General features: G+C 46.2%; 1 protein-coding gene across 1 annotated transcript in view; it reads right to left on the bottom strand.

Moving 5' to 3' along the window:
- Positions 1–19,691, bottom strand: part of LOC141056095 (ephrin type-B receptor 5-like) — a 96,683-nt gene that overhangs the window by 15,538 nt on the left and 61,454 nt on the right. Inside the window, exon 9 of the mRNA XM_073552752.1 lies at positions 7,385–7,509. Coding sequence (XP_073408853.1) covers positions 7,385–7,509 — 125 coding nt within the window. The remainder of the gene's footprint in view (positions 1–7,384; positions 7,510–19,691) is intronic.

The following is a 19,691-nucleotide window of genomic DNA, read 5'->3' as shown; positions in this document are numbered from 1 at the left end:
GAGTTTTTGCACCATTTACATTTTGGTCAATTTTGAGTTTTTATTTTATTTTTTTTGTATCAAACTTTTGGAAGTATAGAGAAAATAAAAGAAATATAAACACTATATAATGTAGCAAAGGATGAAAACATTCAGTCTCTCGAATTGGACTTGTTGATTGCCACAATGGTGGTGTTCTACTAGGGGAATATGGACAATCTGCGGGGGCCGGAAAACACAACAATCAATAAAGTTGTAAAAAAGAAAAGGATAAAAAGGAAAAATTTAAAAAATAGGAAAAATGAAAATGTAGATGAAAAAAAAAATCATTGTCGGCTCACCGATTCCTCCTTTGTATCTAAAGCAGCAGCACAGGAAAGCTCTAGTGATGAGTGAAGGTGGTGGAGTTTGCCCCGGGTGCCTGGGTATGCACCGAGTATAGCGAGTGCTCGAGTGACATGTTTGTGTCCTCGCGCCCGCATGTTTTGCAGCTGTTAGACAGCGTGTTTGTCAGGGAATCACTCCATGTTTTTTGGGTGTGTAACTGCTGTGAAACATGCCGTCACGGGGACACGAACCCATCACTTATGCATGCCCGATCACCCTGGGCAAACTCCAGTATTGAACATTTGCGCTCATAACAACCGCCTCATTACAATCACTGATAACACATCTTGTTCCGTAGCTATTTTTGCAGAATTTTGCTGCCGTTTCGCTACTGTTTTTTGGAAACCATGATAAAATTTTTGCCAAAAAAAAAAATATGCAAAAACGGTTAAAGACAGAAAGTAAAGGCCGCCTTTTACTTTGCTCAAAATTAATACGTTGATACATTTTGAAGAATTTGGCATTAAAAAAGCAAGTCAAAAACAAAAAAAGTGCCCCCCCCCCTCACACACACACACACACACACACAATGAATTGGGGGTCTAAGTGACTATGGAGCCAATCTGGAGTCACTAAATATAATGTATCGAGCCTAAAAAAGCCTCGGTTTACAATGTCAGCATCAAATGTTAAAGGAACTTATAATCTCTTGCTTGAAAATTTTAAAGGCTTAAATACTGAATAATCGAGAGGCTTCCTGAATAGTCTGAATTGAAAACTCGAGAATTGCCATTGACTGTTTCCCCTTTGAAACTTCTCATGAAATGCCAAGTTACATTACAATTCATTCTGCTGCCACTAGAGGGAGCTCACTGCAATCATTTCCGATTGTGTATAATTCACAACCCAATGAGCTCCCCCTAGGGGTGACTGCAGGGAAATGGAATTTTTATACTGTGAGGAGGTAAAACAGAACTCTAAAGAATATAGCTAATGATTCACTTTTCTGCCCTAAACCATCTGCATTTACCCTTCAACACTACAGATTGTCAGACAAATGAACAGTAGGGTGTGGAGGCTTTCCCCATTCTCTTCCCTAAGAAAACCCCCTTTAATTATCCCGCATTTTCGTCTTTGCTCTGCCTCTTCCCTGCAGGGATCCTGACCAGGCAGCACAGATCTCTAGTTTTCGGTCCCCGATTATTGGAAGGGTTGCTTTGCATTTGTGATCTAGATCGAAAAGGAAATTGTGCTTGTAATTAGCCGTTAACGATTCTTCTTCTCTGGACCGTTTCCAATATGGGCCCTCTCATAAACTTCCTTATAACTCCCGGAAAAATGTTTCTTCCAGCAGTGACATGGAATATAGAGAAAGGTTACCATCATGCTACAGAACATCTAGATACGACAAGTCACGTATCCAATGGCAGGTGAAGAATATGCAACACAAGGTGGCTTGTAATTTAGGATACCTGCAATATCTTATTTTGGCCACTAGGTGTCACTCTTGCCCATGTTAAAGGCACATGTCAGATTTTTGAATTTCATCTGCAATATTAAACCTTCTTTAACCGTCTATCAAGCGACCTCTGCAGTTGAAAGGTTTGCAGCGATCGGCATCTATTTGTATTAGACTTTCTATCATTTTGCTACTTTCTATATATATATATATATATATAATGTTTGCTTGTCATTCCATCTCTAACCACATTGTGTGCTGTAGAGTTACATGGAATTCTTGAAGAAAGGAGCTTAATCTACAGTATATGTGTGATACGGCAATGAACAGCACCACCTAGTGGAAAAAAAAGACAGAAATTAACACTGACAATTCTGGGATTTAGAACTGCCATTATATCTCTCAAGTTTACATACCCCAGCAGAATTTTTACTTTGTTGGTCTTTTTTCAGAGAATATGAATGATAACACCAAAACTTTTTCTCCGCTCATGGTTAGTGGTTGGGTGAAGCCATTTATTGTCAAACTACTGTGTTTTCTCTTTTCAAATCATAATGACAACCCAAAACATACAAATCACCCTGATCAAAAGTTTACATACCCTGATTTTGTCCTGATGACATACACAGAAGTTGACACAAATGGGTTTGAATGGCTACTAAAGTTAACATCCTCACCTGTGACCTGTTTGCTTGTAATCACTGTGTGCATTAAAGCTGAGTGAGCTTCTGGGATCCAGACAGACTCTTGCATCTTTCATCCAGCCACTGACATTTCTGGATTGAGAGTCATGGGACAAGCAAAAGAATTGTCAATGGATCTACGGGAAAAGGTAGTTGAACTGTATAAAACAGGAAAGGGATACAAAAATATATACAAGGAATTGATAGTACCAGTCAGCAGCGTTCAAACTGTGATTAATAAATGGAAAATCAGTAGCTCTGTAAAAACAAACAACTGCCAGGAAAATTGTTCAGGATGCAAAGAAAAACCCACAAACAACATCAGCTGAAATGCAGGACTTTCTGAAAACTAGCGATGTGGCTGTTTCAAGATGCATAACAAGGAGGCACTTGAAGAAAAATGGGCTACATGGTTGAGTCGCCAGAAGAAAGCCATTACTGCGCAAATGCCACAAAGTATCTCGCCTACAATACGCAAAACAGCACAGAGACAAGCCTCAAAACTTCTGGAACAAGGTAATTTGGAGTGATGGGACCAAAATTAAACTTTTTGGCCACAACCATAAATGTTACATTTGGAGAGAGGTCAACAAGGTCTATGATGAAAGGAACACCATTCCTACTGTAAAGCATGGAGGTGGATCGCTGATGTTTTGGGGATGTGTGAGCTAAAAAGGCATAAGGAACTTGGTCAAAGTTGAAGGAAAGATGAATGCAGCACGTTATCAGCAAATACTGGAGGCAAATTTGCAATCATCAGCCCGGAAGCTGCGCATGGGACGTACTTGGACGTTCCAACAAGACAACGATCCAAAACACAAGGCCAAGTCAACCTGTCATTGGCTACAGCAGAACAAAATGAAGTTTCTGGAGTGGCCATCTCAGTCTCCTGACCTCAGTATCATTGAGACACTCTGGGGACATCTGAAGCACAAAGTTCATGCTAGACAACCCAGGAATTTACAGGAACTGGAGGTTTTTTGTCAAGAAGAGTGGGCAACTTTACCGTCTGAGAAAATAAAGAACCTCATCCACAACTACCACAAAACACTTCAAGCTGTCATTGATGTTAGAGGGGGCAATACACGGTATTAAGAAATGGGGTATGTAAACTTTAACTTTTGATCAGGGTCATTTGGATGTTTTGGGTTGCCATTATGAATTAAAAAGAGAAAACACAGTAGGCTGACAATAAATGGCTTCACCCAACCACTGACCATGAGTGGAGAAAAAGTTTTGGTGTTATCATTCATATTCTCTGAAGAAAGGCCAAGAAAGCAAAATGTCTTCTGGGGTATGTAAACTTTGAGCACAACTGTATGTTTCACTTTTTCCACTGGCATTTTAAAGGGTGGGGACTGTCAAGGCATTTGCCCTGGATGCAGCCGGCAGGAAGGTACAGTTAGGCCACCTGATGCAGCGGCCTGTAGTGTCTTAACAGGTGGCTGCATTTTGACGCCTTTCATAGTGCGATTCAGCCAATCTCCAAGCTGGCTGTCAGATGATAAATTCCTGTACTGATGGTGGTACTGGTAAATTATATGTTGTTTTTTGTTCTTTTGATATATTTCTGATAGTGGTTCTGGTGCTGTAATCCGTACTGACGGTGGTTCTGGTGATGTATTTATGCGCTGATAGCTGTTCTGTTACTATATTCCAATACTGATGGTAGTACTGGTGATGTATTCATGTCCTGATGGTGATTCTGGTGTTGTATTTCTATAAAGATGGTGGTTTTTGTGATTTCTGTACTGTTGGGGCTTCTGATTATGTGTTTATGTACTGATGGTGGTTGTGATGCTGCATTTCTGCACTCTTTGTGATTCTGGTGGTGTATTCATGTACTGTTAATGGTACTGGTGGTGTATTCATGTACTGTTGGTGGTACTGGTGATGTATTCATGTACTGTTGGTGGTACTGGTGATGTATTCATGTAGTGTTAGTGGTACTGGTGGTGTATTCATGTAGTGTTAGTGGTACTGGTGATATATTCATGTACTGTTAGTGGTACTGGTGAAGTATTCATGTACTGTTAGTGGTACTGGTGATGTATTCATGTAGTGTTAGTGGTACTGGTGGTGTATTCATGTACTGTTAGTGGTACTGGTGATGTATTCATGTACTGTTGGTGGTACTGGTGATGTATTCATGTAGTGTTAGTGGTACTGGTGATGTATTCATGCAGTGTTAGTGGTACTGGTGGTGTATTCATGTACTGTTAGTGGTACTGGTGAAGTATTCATGTAGTGTTAGTGGTACTGGTGATGTATTCATGTACTGTTGGTGGTACTGGTGATGTATTCATGTAGTGTTAGTGGTACTGGTGATGTATTCATGTAGTGTTAGTGGTACTGGTGATGTATTCATGTGCTGTTAGTGGTACTGGTGATGTATTCATGTACTGTTAGTGGTACTGGTGATGTATTCATGTACTGTTAGTGGTACTGGTGATGTATTCATGTAGTGTTAGTGGTACTGGTGATGTATTCATGTAGTGTTAGTGGTACTGGTGATGTATTCATGTAGTGTTAGTGGTACTGGTGATGTATTCATGTAGTGTTAGTGGTACTGGTGATGTATTCATGTAGTGTTAGTGGTACTGGTGATGTATTCATGTAGTGTTAGTGGTACTGGTGATGTATTCATGTAGTGTTAGTGGTACTGGTGATGTATTCATGTGCTGTTAGTGGTACTGGTGATGTATTCATGTACTGTTAGTGGTACTGGTGATGTATTCATGTACTGTTAGTGGTACTGGTGAAGTATTCATGTACTGTTAGTGGTACTGGTGATGTATTCATGTAGTGTTAGTGGTACTGGTGATGTATTCATGTAGTGTTAGTGGTACTGGTGATGTATTCATGTAGTGTTAGTGGTACTGGTGATGTATTCATGTAGTGTTAGTGGTACTGGTGGTGTATTCATGTACTGTTAGTGGTACTGGTGATGTATTCACGTAATGTTAGTGGTACTGGTGATGTATTCATGTAGTGTTAGTGGTACTGGTGATGTATTCATGTACTGTTGGTGGTACTGGTGATGTATTCATGTAGTGTTAGTGGTACTGGTGATGTATTCATGTGCTGTTAGTGGTACTGGTGATGTATTCATGTACTGTTAGTGGTACTGGTGATGTATTCATGTACTGTTAGTGGTACTGGTGATGTATTCATGTAGTGTTAGTGGTACTGGTGATGTATTCATGTACTGTTGGTGGTACTGGTGATGTATTCATGTAGTGTTAGTGGTACTGGTGATGTATTCATGTGCTGTTAGTGGTACTGGTGATGTATTCATGTACTGTTAGTGGTACTGGTGATGTATTCATGTAGTGTTAGTGGTACTGGTGAAGTATTCATGTACTGTTAGTGGTACTGGTGATGTATTCATGTAGTGTTAGTGGTACTGGTGATGTATTCATGTACTGTTGGTGGTACTGGTGATGTATTCATGTAGTGTTAGTGGTACTGGTGATGTATTCATGTAGTGTTAGTGGTACTGGTGGTGTATTCATGTACTGTTAGTGGTACTGGTGATGTATTCATGTAATGTTAGTGGTACTGGTGATGTATTCATGTAGTGTTAGTGGTACTGGTGATGTATTCATGTACTGTTGGTGGTACTGGAGATGTATTCATGTAGTGTTAGTGGTACTGGTGATGTATTCATGTGCTGTTAGTGGTACTGGTGATGTATTCATGTACTGTTAGTGGTACTGGTGATGTATTCATGTACTGTTAGTGGTACTGGTGATGTATTCATGTAGTGTTAGTGGTACTGGTGATGTATTCATGTACGGTTAGTGGTACTGGTGATGTATTCATGTACTGTTAGTGGTACTGGTGATGTATTCATGTACTGTTGGTGGTTTTGATAACTTGATACATGGCTGTTAATAAAGTATTATGCCACGTGACAAGTTAAGGATTACTACATCTGTATTTATGCTACGAGCATTTATCTTAACATTAGGCACTCCATCATACCCAAGCCTAAGAGCATGTGATGGCGTGTCAAGAGTCGGCTCTGCCTGCCATTGTCAGTGATCATTACGTGACCACTCATATGTGATTTCCAGACTTATGGTCACTAGCTTTTCTGACTAAGGAGCTGTAGTTTATCACTGATCATTGAGAGACTTAGGAAGATCAGCTCGTCGACACGTGACTGTAATTATGCAAATCTCGTTTGGGCGATCACATGATGATTGCTCAAACCACTTATGCTGTGTATAATAGGGGGCGCCAAATTTAATTTCTGCCCCTGGTGCAGGAAAACCTAGATTCTCCTCTACTTTCTCTAATATCTATCTACACCTATACTGTATATCTGTCTATCGATCTCACTAATATCCATCCATATTCCTTCTATGTATCATCTCTTTATCCAATATCTATATGTTTACCTCTATCTGCATCTATTTTTTATTTACTTTCCTTCTAGTAACCTGCACTTTTAGGAAAGCAAAGCATGCAAAGAAAAGTGAAGACATTTCCCTTGTGCGCGTGGATGTATATTACTCTGCCTTTAGGTCTGTGCCAGTTGGCCGCGCAGTCACTTCTCCATTGTGCTGGATTCATGCCTGTGTGCACGGATGGGACTCCGTGCTCTGCAGATGGCACATCGGGTGCTGCAGTCGGAAGGGACCCCGGGCTCTGCAGATGGCGCATCGGGTGCTGCAGTCGGATGGGACACCGCGCTCTGCAGATGGCGCATCGGGTGCTGCAGTCGGATGGGACCCCACGCTCTGCAGATGGCGCATCGGGTGCTGCAGTTGGAAGGGACCCCGCGCTCTGCAGATGGCGCATCAGGGGACTGCAGTCCGATGGATGGGACCCCTCACTCTGCAGATGGTGCGTTGGGTGCTGCAGTCGGAAGGGACCCCGCACTCTACAGATGGTGCGTCGGGGGCTGCAGTCACAGAGCAGCAGGTACCTTTTCCTTGTAGCGCAGCTGATAATCCAGAATCTTCCCGTTCGGCTGCTCTGGTTCCGGCCAGGTCAACGTGATGCTCTGCATGGAGCGGCTCACCTGGTGGATGATGGGGACGGCAGATGGGACTGGAATGGAGACGATAAGATGTAAGTGGAGAACAGAGAAAGATACAAGCAGAGAGGAGAAGATGACACCGACCATATTTCCCCGTGTATCAAAACCAGACACAAAATGGTAACACACAAACGCTGAGCTCGGCGCGGTGACATGTGACTGCGGGGAGGGTGACGCTTGGCCGGAGCTGTCACTTTGAATTTGGGTCACGGCATCAGCGCCTCTTACGAGACCCCCGCACGCACGGCACAGAGAAAGCGTCACAAAGACAAATTCAATCAGAGTGCAAGGCCTGGGGGAGAGCGAGAAGAGACACCCAGACTGGCAAGTAGACAGCCAAGGAAGCCGGGAAGGAGAGGCCGACGTGGAGAGGATGTCACAACAGGTTGTCATAAACCAGAGCACTGAAGGGACACACAGTACAGGGAGAAAAGTAAGTGCCCCCCACATCCACCTCCGGGGGCTTCACTGTCCCCATCTACATCCAAAGACATTAATATGGAGGAAAGTATGTGCCCCCCACATCCACCTCTGGGGGCTTCACTGTCCTCATCTACATCCATAGACATTAATATGGAGGAAAGTATGTGCCCCCCACATCCACCTCCTGGGGCTTCACTGTCCCCATCTACATCAATATGGAGGAAAGTATGTGCCCCCCACATCCACCTCCGGGGGCTTCACTGTCCTCATCTACATCCATAGACATTAATATGGAGGAAAGTATGTGCCCCCCACATCCACCTCCGGGGGCTTCTCTGTCCTCATCTACATCCATAGACATTAATATGGAGGAAAGTATGTGACCCCCACATCCACCTCCGGGGGCTTCACTGTCCTCATCTACATCCATAGACATTAATATGGAGGAAAGTATGTGCCCCCCACATCCACCTCCGGGGGCTTCACTGTCCCCATCTACATCAATATGGAGGAAAGTATGTGCCCCCCACATCCACCTCCGGGGGCTTCACTGTCCTCATCTACATCCATAGACATTAATATGGAGGAAAGTATGTGCCCCCCACATCCACCTCCGGGGGCTTCTCTGTCCTCATCTACATCCATAGACATTAATATGGAGGAAAGTATGTGACCCCCACATCCACCTCCGGGGGCTTCACTGTCCTCATCTACATCCATAGACATTAATATGGAGGAAAGTATGTGCCCCCCACATCCACCTCCGGGGGCTTCTCTGTCCTCATCTACATCCATAGACATTAATATGGAGAAAGTATGTGCCCCCACATCCACCTCCTGGGGCTTCACTGTCCCCATCTACATCCATAGACATTAATATGGAGGAAAGTATGTGCCCCCCATATCCACCTGCGGGGGCTTCACTGTCCCAATCTACATCCATAGACATTAATACGGAGGAAAGTATGTGCCCCCCACATCCACCTCCGGGGGCTTCTCTGTCCTCATCTACATCCATAAACATTAATATGGAGAAAGTATGTGCCCCCCACATCCACCTCCGGGGGCTTCACTGTCCTCATCTACATCTATAGTCATTAATATGGAGGAAGTATGTGCCCCCCACATCCACCTCCGGGGGCTTCTCTATCCTCATCTACATCCATAGACATTAATATGGAGGAAAGAATGTGCCCTCCACATCCACCTCCGGGGGCTTCACTGTCCTCATCTACATCCATAGACATTAATATGGATGAAAGTATGTGCCCCCCACATCCACCTCCGGGGGCTTCTCAGTCCTCATCTACATCCATAGACATTAATATGGAGGAAAGTATGTGCCCCTCACATCCACCTCCGGGGGCTTCACTGTCCCCATCTACATCCATAGACATTAATATGGAGGAAAGTATGTGCCCCCCATATCCACCTGCGGGGGCTTCACTGTCCCCATCTACATCCATAGACATTAATACGGAGGAAAGTATGTGCCCCCCACATTCACCTCCGGGGGCTTCTCTGTCCTCATCTACATCCATAAACATTAATATGGAGAAAGTATGTGCCCCCCACATCCACCTCCGGGGGCTTCACTGTCCTCATCTACATCCATAGTCATTAATATGGAGGAAGTATGTGCCCCCCACATCCACCTCCGGGGGTTTCTCTATCCTCATCTACATCCATAGACATTAATATGGAGGAAGTATGTGCCCCCCACATCCTCCTCCGGGGGCTTCTCTGTACTCATCTACATCCATAGGCATTAATATGGAGGAAAGTATGTGCCCCCCACATCCACCTCCGGGGGTTTCTCTGTCCTCATCTACATCCATAGACATTAATATGGAGGAAGTATGTGCCCCCCACATCCTCCTCCGGGGGCTTCACTGTTCTCATCTACATCCATAGACATTAATATGGAGGAAAGTATGTGCCCCCCACATCCACCTCCTGGGGCTTCACTGTCCCCATCTACATCAATATGGAGGAAAGTATGTGCCCCCCACATCCACCTCCAGGTGCTTCACTGTCCTCATCTACATCCATAGACATTAATATGGAGGAAAGTATGTGCCCCCCACATCCACCTCCGGGGGCTTCTCTGTCCTCATCTACATCCATAGACATTAATATGGAGGAAAGTATGTGCCCCCCACATCCACCTCCGGGGGCTTCACTGTCCCCATCTACATCCATAGACATTAATATGGAGGAAAGTATGTGCCCCCCATATCCACCTGCGGGGCTTCACTGTCCCCATCTACATCCATAGACATTAATACGGAGGAAAGTATGTGCCCCCCACATCCACCTCCGGGGGCTTCTCTGTCCTCATCTACATCCATAGACATTAATATGGAGGAAAGTATGTGCCCTCCACATCCACCTCCGGGGGCTTCACTGTCCTCATCTACATCCATAGACATTAATATGGAGGAAAGTATGTGCCCCCCATATCCACCTCCTGGGGCTTCACTGTCCCCATCTACATCAATATGGAGGAAAGTATGTGCCCCCCACATCCACCTCCGGGGGCTTCACTGTCCTCATCTACATCCATAGACATTAATATGGAGGAAAGTATGTGCCCCCCACATCCACCTCCGGGGGCTTCTCTGTCCTCATCTACATCCATAGACATTAATATGGAGGAAAGAATGTGCCACCCACATCCACCTCCGGGGGCTTCACTGTCCCCATCTACATCCATAGACAATAATATGGAGGAAAGTATGTGCCCCCCATATCCACCTGCGGAGGCTTCACTGTCCCCATCTACATCCATAGACATTAATACGGAGGAAAGTATGTGCCCCCCACATCCAACTCCGGGGGCTTCTCTGTCCTCATCTACATCCATAAACATTAATATGGAGAAAGTATGTGCCCCCCACATCCACCTCCGGGGGCTTCACTGTCCTCATCTACATCCATAGTCATTAATATGGAGGAAGTATGTGCCCCCCACATCCACCTCCGGGGGCTTCTCTATCCTCATCTACATCCATAGAAATTAATATGGAGGAAAGAATGTGCCCTCCACATCCACCTCCGGGGGCTTCTCTGTCCTCATCTACATCCATAGACATTAATATGGAGTATGTGCCCCCCACATCCACCTCCGGGGGCTTCTCTGTCCTCATCTACATCCATAGACATTAATATGGAGGAAGTATGTGCCCCCCACATCCTCCTCCGGGGGCTTCTCTGTACTCATCTACATCCATAGGCATTAATATGGAGGAAAGTATGTGCCCCCCACATCCACCTCCGGGGGTTTCTCTGTCCTCATCTACATCCATAGACATTAATATGGAGGAAGTATGTGCCCCCCACATCCTCCTCCGGGGGCTTCACTGTTCTCATCTACATCAATAGACATTAATATGGAGGAAAGTATGTGCCCCCCACATCCACCTCCTGGGGCTTCACTGTCCCCATCTACATCAATATGGAGGAAAGTATGTGCCCCCCACATCCACCTCCGGGGGCTTCTCTGTCCTCATCTACATCCATAGACATTAATATGGAGGAAAGTATGTGCCCCCCATATCCACCTGCGGGGGCTTCACTGTCCCCATCTACATCCATAGACATTAATACGGAGGAAAGTATGTGCCCCCCACATCCACCTCCGGGGGGCTTCTCTATCCTCATCTACATCCATAGACATTAATATGGAGGAAAGAATGTGCCCTCCACATCCACCTCCGGGGGCTTCTCTGTCCTCATCTACATCCATAGACATTAATATGGAGTATGTGCCCCCCACATCCACCTCCGGGGGCTTCTCTGTCCTCATCTACATCCATAGACATTAATATGGAGGAAGTATGTGCCCCCCACATCCTCCTCCGGGGGCTTCTCTGTACTCATCTACATCCATAGGCATTAATATGGAGGAAAGTATGTGCCCCCCACATCCTCCTCCGGGGGCTTCACGGTTCTCATCTACATCCATAGACATTAATATGGAGGAAAGTATGTGCCCCCCACATCCACCTCCGGGGGCTTCTCTGTCCTCATCTACATCCATAGACATTAATATGGAGGAAAGTATGTGCCCCCCACATCCACTTCTGGGGGCTTCTCTGTCCTCATCTACATCCATAGACATTAATATGGAGGAAAGTATGTGCCCCCCACATCCACTTCCGGGGGCTTCTCTGTCCTCATCTACATCCATAGACATTAATATGGAGGAAAGTATGTGTCCCCCACATCTACCTCCGCGGGCTTCACTGTCCTCATCTACATCCATAGACATTAATATGGAGAAAGTATGTGCCCCCCACATCCTCCTCCGGGGGCTTCACTGTCCTCATCTACATCCATAGACATTAATATGGAGAATGTATGTGCCCCCCACATCCACCTCTTGGGGCTTCACTGTCCTCATCTACATCCATAGACATTAATATGGAGAAAGTATGTGCCCCCCACATCCACCTCCGGGGGCTTCACTGTCCTCATCTACATCCATAGACATTAATATGGAGAAAGTATGTGCCCCCCACATCCACCTCTGGGGGCTTCACTGTCCTTATCTACATCCATAGACATTAATATGGAGAAAGTATGTGCCCCCCACATCCACCTCCGGGGGCTTCACTGTCCTTATCTACATCCATAGACATTAATATGGAGAAAGTATGTGCCCCCCACATCCACCTCCGGGGTCTTTTCTGTCCTCATCTACATCCATAGACATTAATATGGAGAAAGTATGTGGCCCCCACATCCACCTCCGGGGGCCTCTCTGTCCTCATCTACTCCCATACACATTAATATGGAGTTGCCCCTCTGCAGATGCAATTGTGGGATTTGTTACCCCTTCTTCCAGAAGATCAGATATGAGGTCAGACCCTGATGTTGGGGGCGTCCGGGCTCACAATCACCGGTGCTAATGATCACCGCTCATGTTCCCCCCATGTCTATATGGACCCTGTGCACTGGGCACAGTCATGGGGGGCAGATAAGGGTCTTCCCCAAACTGTTCCCACAATGCTGAAGCTACAATTGTCCACAATGTCTTGTTCTGAAGAAGAAGATTTCCCATCACTGGAGCTGAGTGTCTGAGGCCGCCCCCTGATAACATCACATAGTATTATCCCCCTCCACCATCTGTACAGGGGGCACAATGCAGTCGGGGGGTAACGTCCTCATGTTATCACCAAACGCAGACTCCTCCATCAGACGCAGATATAGAAGTATGACCCGTCACTGCATAGAACACGTCTCCTCCAGAGTCCAGTGGTGGCGGCTTTATACCACTCCATCTGACGCTCGGCATTGTGCTTGGTGATGTACGGCTGCATGCAGCTGCTCGGCCAAGAAGCCCCCAGTGGAGGTGCAGTGTTTGTTCTGATACCAGAGGAGGTCTGGACTCTGCAGTCATGGGGTCAGCAGTGCGGTGGTGACTTTTCTGTCCTCTGCTCCTCAGCACTCGGCCCCCCCGCTCTAACATTACGGGGTCTCCACTTCATGGTTGAGTTGCTGCAGTTCCTTCCACTTGTCAATATTATCACCCACACGTGATGGATGAAGAAATGTCATGAACGGACTTGTTATTATACACCGGGGGACACAGGACTGAAGGAGGAACCGCAAGTCAGTGATAAGACTTTTGGCCGTATACTTTTCTCTATATACATTTGATGGTCGGAGTTCCCCAGTATACACTTAAGATTTTTAATCAAGACTTTCTAGTTTTTTTTTAGTTGTTTCACTTTATAGTTTAGATGGAAAAAAAATCTACTAGTCCCACAATATCAAGTACTGGATACATAAATCTGCACCCCCATTCTGTAATTATATGTCACTATGGAGGTCTAATTTTCTGCTTTTTATCAAGGATACGACCCGTTCCTCTCCAGTAGTTTCATCCATCAGCTGAATACAATAAAAAAAAGTTTAGTATTTCTGTAGGGGAGTGATTACTTATGATCGAGACCCCCATATTCTCAGTTTTACCGCAGCTAATCACAAGTGTGAACATATCACATACACAACAAGTTGGGGACGTGAGAAGGACTTTGCTGTTCTGCTCGGGGGATTTTCTCACTTCAGCCAGGCGTGAATGTTCAGGGCTCCCATAATCATGGACTCAGTCACCAATAAGTAAAGGGCGGCAGAAAGAGTCGATAAACGTCCTCTCTGTGCCAAACTTGTCAGAGAAGCCCCTTGCTCTCCCCGGATAAGACGACAATCGAAAGACAGAAAATTAATGAATTGGAAAATAAATAAAACAAGACAGAAAAATAAAGAATAAAAAGGAGGGTAAACTTTCTAAACTTTTTTCAAAAGCAAAAAAATTAAGTTTGCAAATTGTCTTTGATTGAAATCCTTCTCCCGTTTGGTGTTTGCAGCTCCTATGCAGATCTATGTGTTACTAAAGGCTTTGCAAAATTGAGTTGCTTTTATTTAGGCCTCTTTCACACATCTATGTCTCAGGTATGGTGTGGTGATGACAGTTTTCACACGTGGATGAGTATGTGCATATGTCAGTGTGTTTCCACGGACCGTGTGTCCACAGACACAAAATATGCTGACATGTCAGTTTTTTAAAAGCAGTACTGGCTGCAAAACATTCAATCAAAGGAGTTTATTCTGGCTGTGTTTTTATTTACCATACAACTATAGGATTAGTAATGCATGGGTGTCTTATAGACACTTCTCCATTACTAACCACAGGGCTTGATGTCACCAGACAATACAAAGGTGACATCAACCCCACAAAAATGAACCTCACTTGCCACCGCTACAGGGTAAGTGGGAAGAGCTGGGCAAAGCACCGGAATTGACACATCTAATAGATGTGCCTATTCTGGGCATCTGCAGACTGCTATTTTTGGGCTGGGGGGGACCAATATCCATGGCCCTTTACAAGCCTGAGAATAGCAGCCTCCAGCTGTGAGCTTTAGCAAGACTGGTTGTCAAAAATGGGGGGAGAACCCATGCCATTTTGTTCTAAATATTTATTTAAACAATTAAAAAATATGATATGGGGACCCCTCTATTCTTGATAACCAGCCTTGCTGAAGCTGACATTTGCGAGTTGCAGCCCCCAGCTGTCAGTTTTGCCTGGCTGGTTATAGAAAATACAGGGGAACCCACAACAGACTTTTTATTTATCTACAGTGCAGGTGGCGGGTGATGAATACCCCCATCAGCAGCTCCTGTTCTCATTGTTATTAATGGCAGCAGGTGTCAGCTGATTGGAGTAATAGTCTAATCAGCCACCGCCTGCTCTCATTTTTCTCACTTGAATATAACTCTCATCATTCTCCCTTGCTCCTGCTGATCGCCAGCAGAGCAGGGGAGAATGATGAGAGCCGCCTTCAGCACCAGGCGCCGGTGAACGGCGCTAACTGTACCGCTTGTTCTCAGCAGCCGGTACGTGTGGTACTGATGTGGCACACAGTTGCCACACGTTTGCTGCAAGTATTACACACACAGACATTGATATCTCCGGTACTGGAAAAAAACGAGTGTGTGAACTGGCCTTAGATGCATTAGTAATGGTTAATTGCGCTAAATTGAGAGCATAGTACGCTTAAAGGGGTCCTCCGAATCCCCAATAATAAACTGGCACAAAAGTAATTCAGTTTCCTTGAAATTACTGAGTCTTCTATTTGTTTTATGTAAGAAGAAAAAAAAAATCTGGATTTTTAGAAAACGCTGTACTAATGTAATGTTCATATACGTGAATATTTTTGTCCCCCATTCTTTACACTGCGGGCTGTGTCTCTGGAATTAGGCAGGGTGTCACGGGGTCCTTCTCTGGTATCACACAATCAACAGAGCAAGCGAAGAGTGAACAATTCCAAGACCTTTATTCAGGCAAAAATACGAAAAGGTCCATATTCAGTCCACCACACAAAGGATAAGATAGTCCAGAATAAGAATGCAGTCCAGTATCAGGATAAAATGTCCAGGGAAACGAGATCCCAAAACTCTAGCACCAGAGGATAAAATGGGTCCTTCTCTCTCTGAAGTGCTCTCTGAACACGATCCTGTCCACACCGGAACTGACTGTCCAGCTGCTGTTCTCCCCACCCCCTTCCTTGTCCAGGGGTAGTCAAACAAGCTGGGGCGGTTTCATGGCCTTCCAGAGGAGAACAAATGGCCTTAGGGATTAATGCACTACAGGGGGTCATCAAGAGACAGATACAGTGAGGCTGTAGACTTACAATGTATTAAGAAAAACACTATGAAAATAACTGAAATAGAAAAATAGGAATATACAAAAAATGATATCCACATAACATATCACACCATCACAACCTCTCCCCCCATAATAAGTGAGCACGCCATGAGGTCTACACAGACCTCTGGCCTGCTCACTTTAGTCCACATTGCTCAGTTATTTATAATTCCTTGTGCAGTGGCAGGGGTAGGTCGGCCTGGGGAGCCTATGGTTCTTCTTGTCGAGACAGTCCATCGGCGTTCTGGTGTTGGCTTCCCCCTTGTATTGGATGCAGAAGCTGTAGGGTTGTAAGGACAAGCTCCACCGCAGCAATCTTCCATTGTCCCCTGATACGCGATTCAGCCATGTGAGGGGGTTGTGGTCTGTAACAATCGTAAAGTCTCTGCCATACAAGTATGGCTGCAATTTTTTTAGCGCCCATACGATGGTAAGGCACTCCTTTTCAATAGTGGCATAGGCAACTACCCGATCCAGGATGTTCTTCTCCGGCGAGGTTCACTTGGCTAAGTACTGCCCCAATCCCAAAGGTGGATGCATCTGTCTGCACGAGGAACCTGCGTTTATAATCCGGGGCAGCCAAGACAGGAGCAGTGACGAGGGCAGTCTTTAATGCTGAAAAGGCATCCTCGCATGCCGTCGTCCACGTCACATTCCTAGGCATGTTCTTGCGGGTCAGGTCGGTTAGGGGCTTGGCCAAGGTGCTGAAGTTAGAAACAAATTTGCGATAGTAACCAGCAGTTCCTAAAAATGCAAGTACCTGCTTTTTAGTCTGGGGTCTACACCAGTTGCTAATGGCTTCCACCTTGGCAGGCTCAGGCCTTTGTGTCCCACCCCCTACTCTATGCCAGAGGTACTGCACATCAGCCATCCCTATTTGGCACTTATCAGGGCGAATGGTCAGTCCTGCAGTAAGGATACAGTCCAGCACTATGCCCAAGTGTTTAAGATGTTCCTCCCAGGTTGTGCTAAAAATGGCGGTCGTCTAAGTAAGCACAGGCAAAGTCCTGACATTGTTGTAACAGTCGATCCACCAGTCTCTCTAAAGTAGCGGGGGCAGTTTTCATCCCAAAGGGCATTCCCAGGAACTCATAAAACCCAAATGGAGTAATGAAGGCTGAGCGCTCCCGAGCGTCCTCCGTTAGGGGTATCTGCCAGTACCCCTTGCTCAAGTCTAACGTGGTCACAAATTGGGCACTGGCCAGATGATCCAATAGATCATCAATCCTGGGCATGGGATAAGCATCACTCTTGGTGGCATCATTTAGTCGTCTGTAATCAACGCAGAATCGTGTTGTACCATCCTTCTTGGGGACCAGGACGACAGGAGAGGCCCAAGAACTGTGAGATGGCTGAATAACTCCCAGTTGTTTCATCTCCTCTAGTTCGTTCTTTATCATGCCTTGAACAGCCTCTGGAACCTGGTAGGCAGCCTGCTGGATGGGGCGTTGTCCGGGGGTTTCCACATGGTGGCTGCTGAGAGTAGTCTTCCCCGGCTTTGAGGAGAAAGCAGCAGCCCTCAGCCTTAGTACGGCGACAATATCGTCCTTTTGTATATCCGATAAATGGGAGCCCAGGGGCACTTGTTCCAGTGATCCTCCCGCTTGGGCAACCTGGAGGAGATCTGGGAGATACTTGTCGTCGGCGGTATCACTAGGGGGGTGGCAGACAGATAGAACAGGCAGAGATCGGTCGTCGTAGTCTTTCAGCATGTTAATGTGGACGGTTTTCTGTCGTCGACCGCTAGAGTCCAGGGCAATAACATAGTTAGTGTCATTAATTTTCTTGACAACCTGATAAGGGCCTTCCCACACTGCTTGAAGCTTGTTGGCAGGGGAAGCAGTAATCATGAGCACTTGCTGTCCTTCCATAAATTCCCGGTTCCTGGCATTACGGTCATACCAGGTTTTTTGTCTGGACTGGGCCATTCGCTGATGTTCTTTAGCGAAGGTAGCTAGCTGGGCGAGACGGTCTCTGAGCTCTAGAACATAGGGAACGATGGGCATTCCGGTATCTGAGATGTCTCCCTCCAAATGTTCTTTCAGAAGAGTGAGAGGCCCATGGACCTTCCGGCTAAACAGTAGTTCGAAGGGAGAGAACCCTGTATATTCTTGGGGAACCTCCCGATAGGCGAAGAGGAGATGTGGCAGGTACTTTTCCCAGTCTTTTTCAATGTCAACAAAAGCCCTCAGCATATTTTTTAGGGTTCTATTAAAGCATTCACATAGTCCGTTGGTCTGCGGGTGGTATGGGGTGGTGTGAATGGCTAGAACACCACAGGTATGCCATAGGGACTGGACCAGATCTGACATGAACTGAGTGCCTTGATCCGACAATATTTCACTAGGAAACCCTACCCGGGTAAAGATGGTAACAAGGGCCTCGGCTACCTTTACTGCTGTAATACTGGACAGGGCTACAGCTTCAGGATACCTAGTGGCATAGTCCACCACGGTCAGGATATATTTTTTCCCCGACCTGCTGGGGTGCGCCAGAGGACCTATGATGTCGACAGCTACACGTTGAAATGGTTCCTCAATTATGGGCAGGGATTGCAGGGGTACCTTATGTCGAGCTCCTGGATGCCGCATTCACTGGCACACATCGCAGGTGCGGCAATAATGGGCTACCGACTGGGAGACGCCCGGCCAGTAAAAACTTTGGGTGAGTCTCTTTTCAGTCCTTTTTCTCCCTTGATGCCCAGCCAAGGGGATGTCATGGGCCAGTTGAAGTAGCTGTGCCCTGTACTTCTGAGGGACAATGAGTTGCCTGGTCGTTGCGTCAGGGTTGCCCTGGTCACTGCCCTTTGTTACACGATAATACAGTCCGTTTTCTCGAGTGAAGCCATCCCCATTATCTCCCATGTGCCCAGTTTCTGCCTATCGCCTAAGGGCTGCTAAGGTAGTGTCACCCTCTATTTCTCTCCTAAACTCCTCTCTGTCCCAAGACTCTCCCAATGTAGTAGCAGCGAAAGTATTGCTTACCGACTCTGATGCGGTTCGTGGTGGTTGCTCCCCGGTGGGGTCCGGATGACGTAGTGCTTGAAGGGCCTGTAGTCGGGTGACTGCTCCCACAAATTGGCACTGTAACTCCCCAATGTCGTTCTCAAGGAGGATATCTGCAGGAAGTCCTCCCATAACTCCAATCCAACACAGTTTTTCTCCACAAACATAATCCAAACGCACAGAAGCTCGCTGTATATATTTGCGGGCACCCCCTTTCAGGACAATGGGAATTCCCGGACACTGGTAAACTGCCTGGGGTCGAACCACACGGGGGTCAGCGATAGTCAAGAATGCCCCCGTGTCTCTAAATCCTGACACTTTGTATCCATCAATAAAGACATCCTGCAGGTGGCGTTGCCGTTGCTCTGAGTAGCTAAAGGACAGGGGCCAGAGTCCGTACACTCCAGAAGGGGTATCTATGGTGCCGTGGTCGGTGGTCCACTCTGGTGGGGGTGGTGGTAGCTCTTCCTCAGGCGGGGTGGAGTGCACAAGATGCACTGGACGAGGTGGGGCTGCGTAGGGCTCCCTCCGAATCCTGGAGGGACAGCCAGAC

Source organism: Dendrobates tinctorius, unplaced genomic scaffold (genome assembly GCF_039654945.1).
Source record: "Dendrobates tinctorius isolate UK_male_01 unplaced genomic scaffold, ASM3965494v1 ptg000196l, whole genome shotgun sequence".
NCBI classification, from domain to species: domain Eukaryota; kingdom Metazoa; phylum Chordata; class Amphibia; order Anura; family Dendrobatidae; genus Dendrobates; species Dendrobates tinctorius.
The sequence above is the reverse complement of the archived record's forward strand: the minus strand, read 5'-3'. Positions and strand labels throughout refer to the sequence as shown.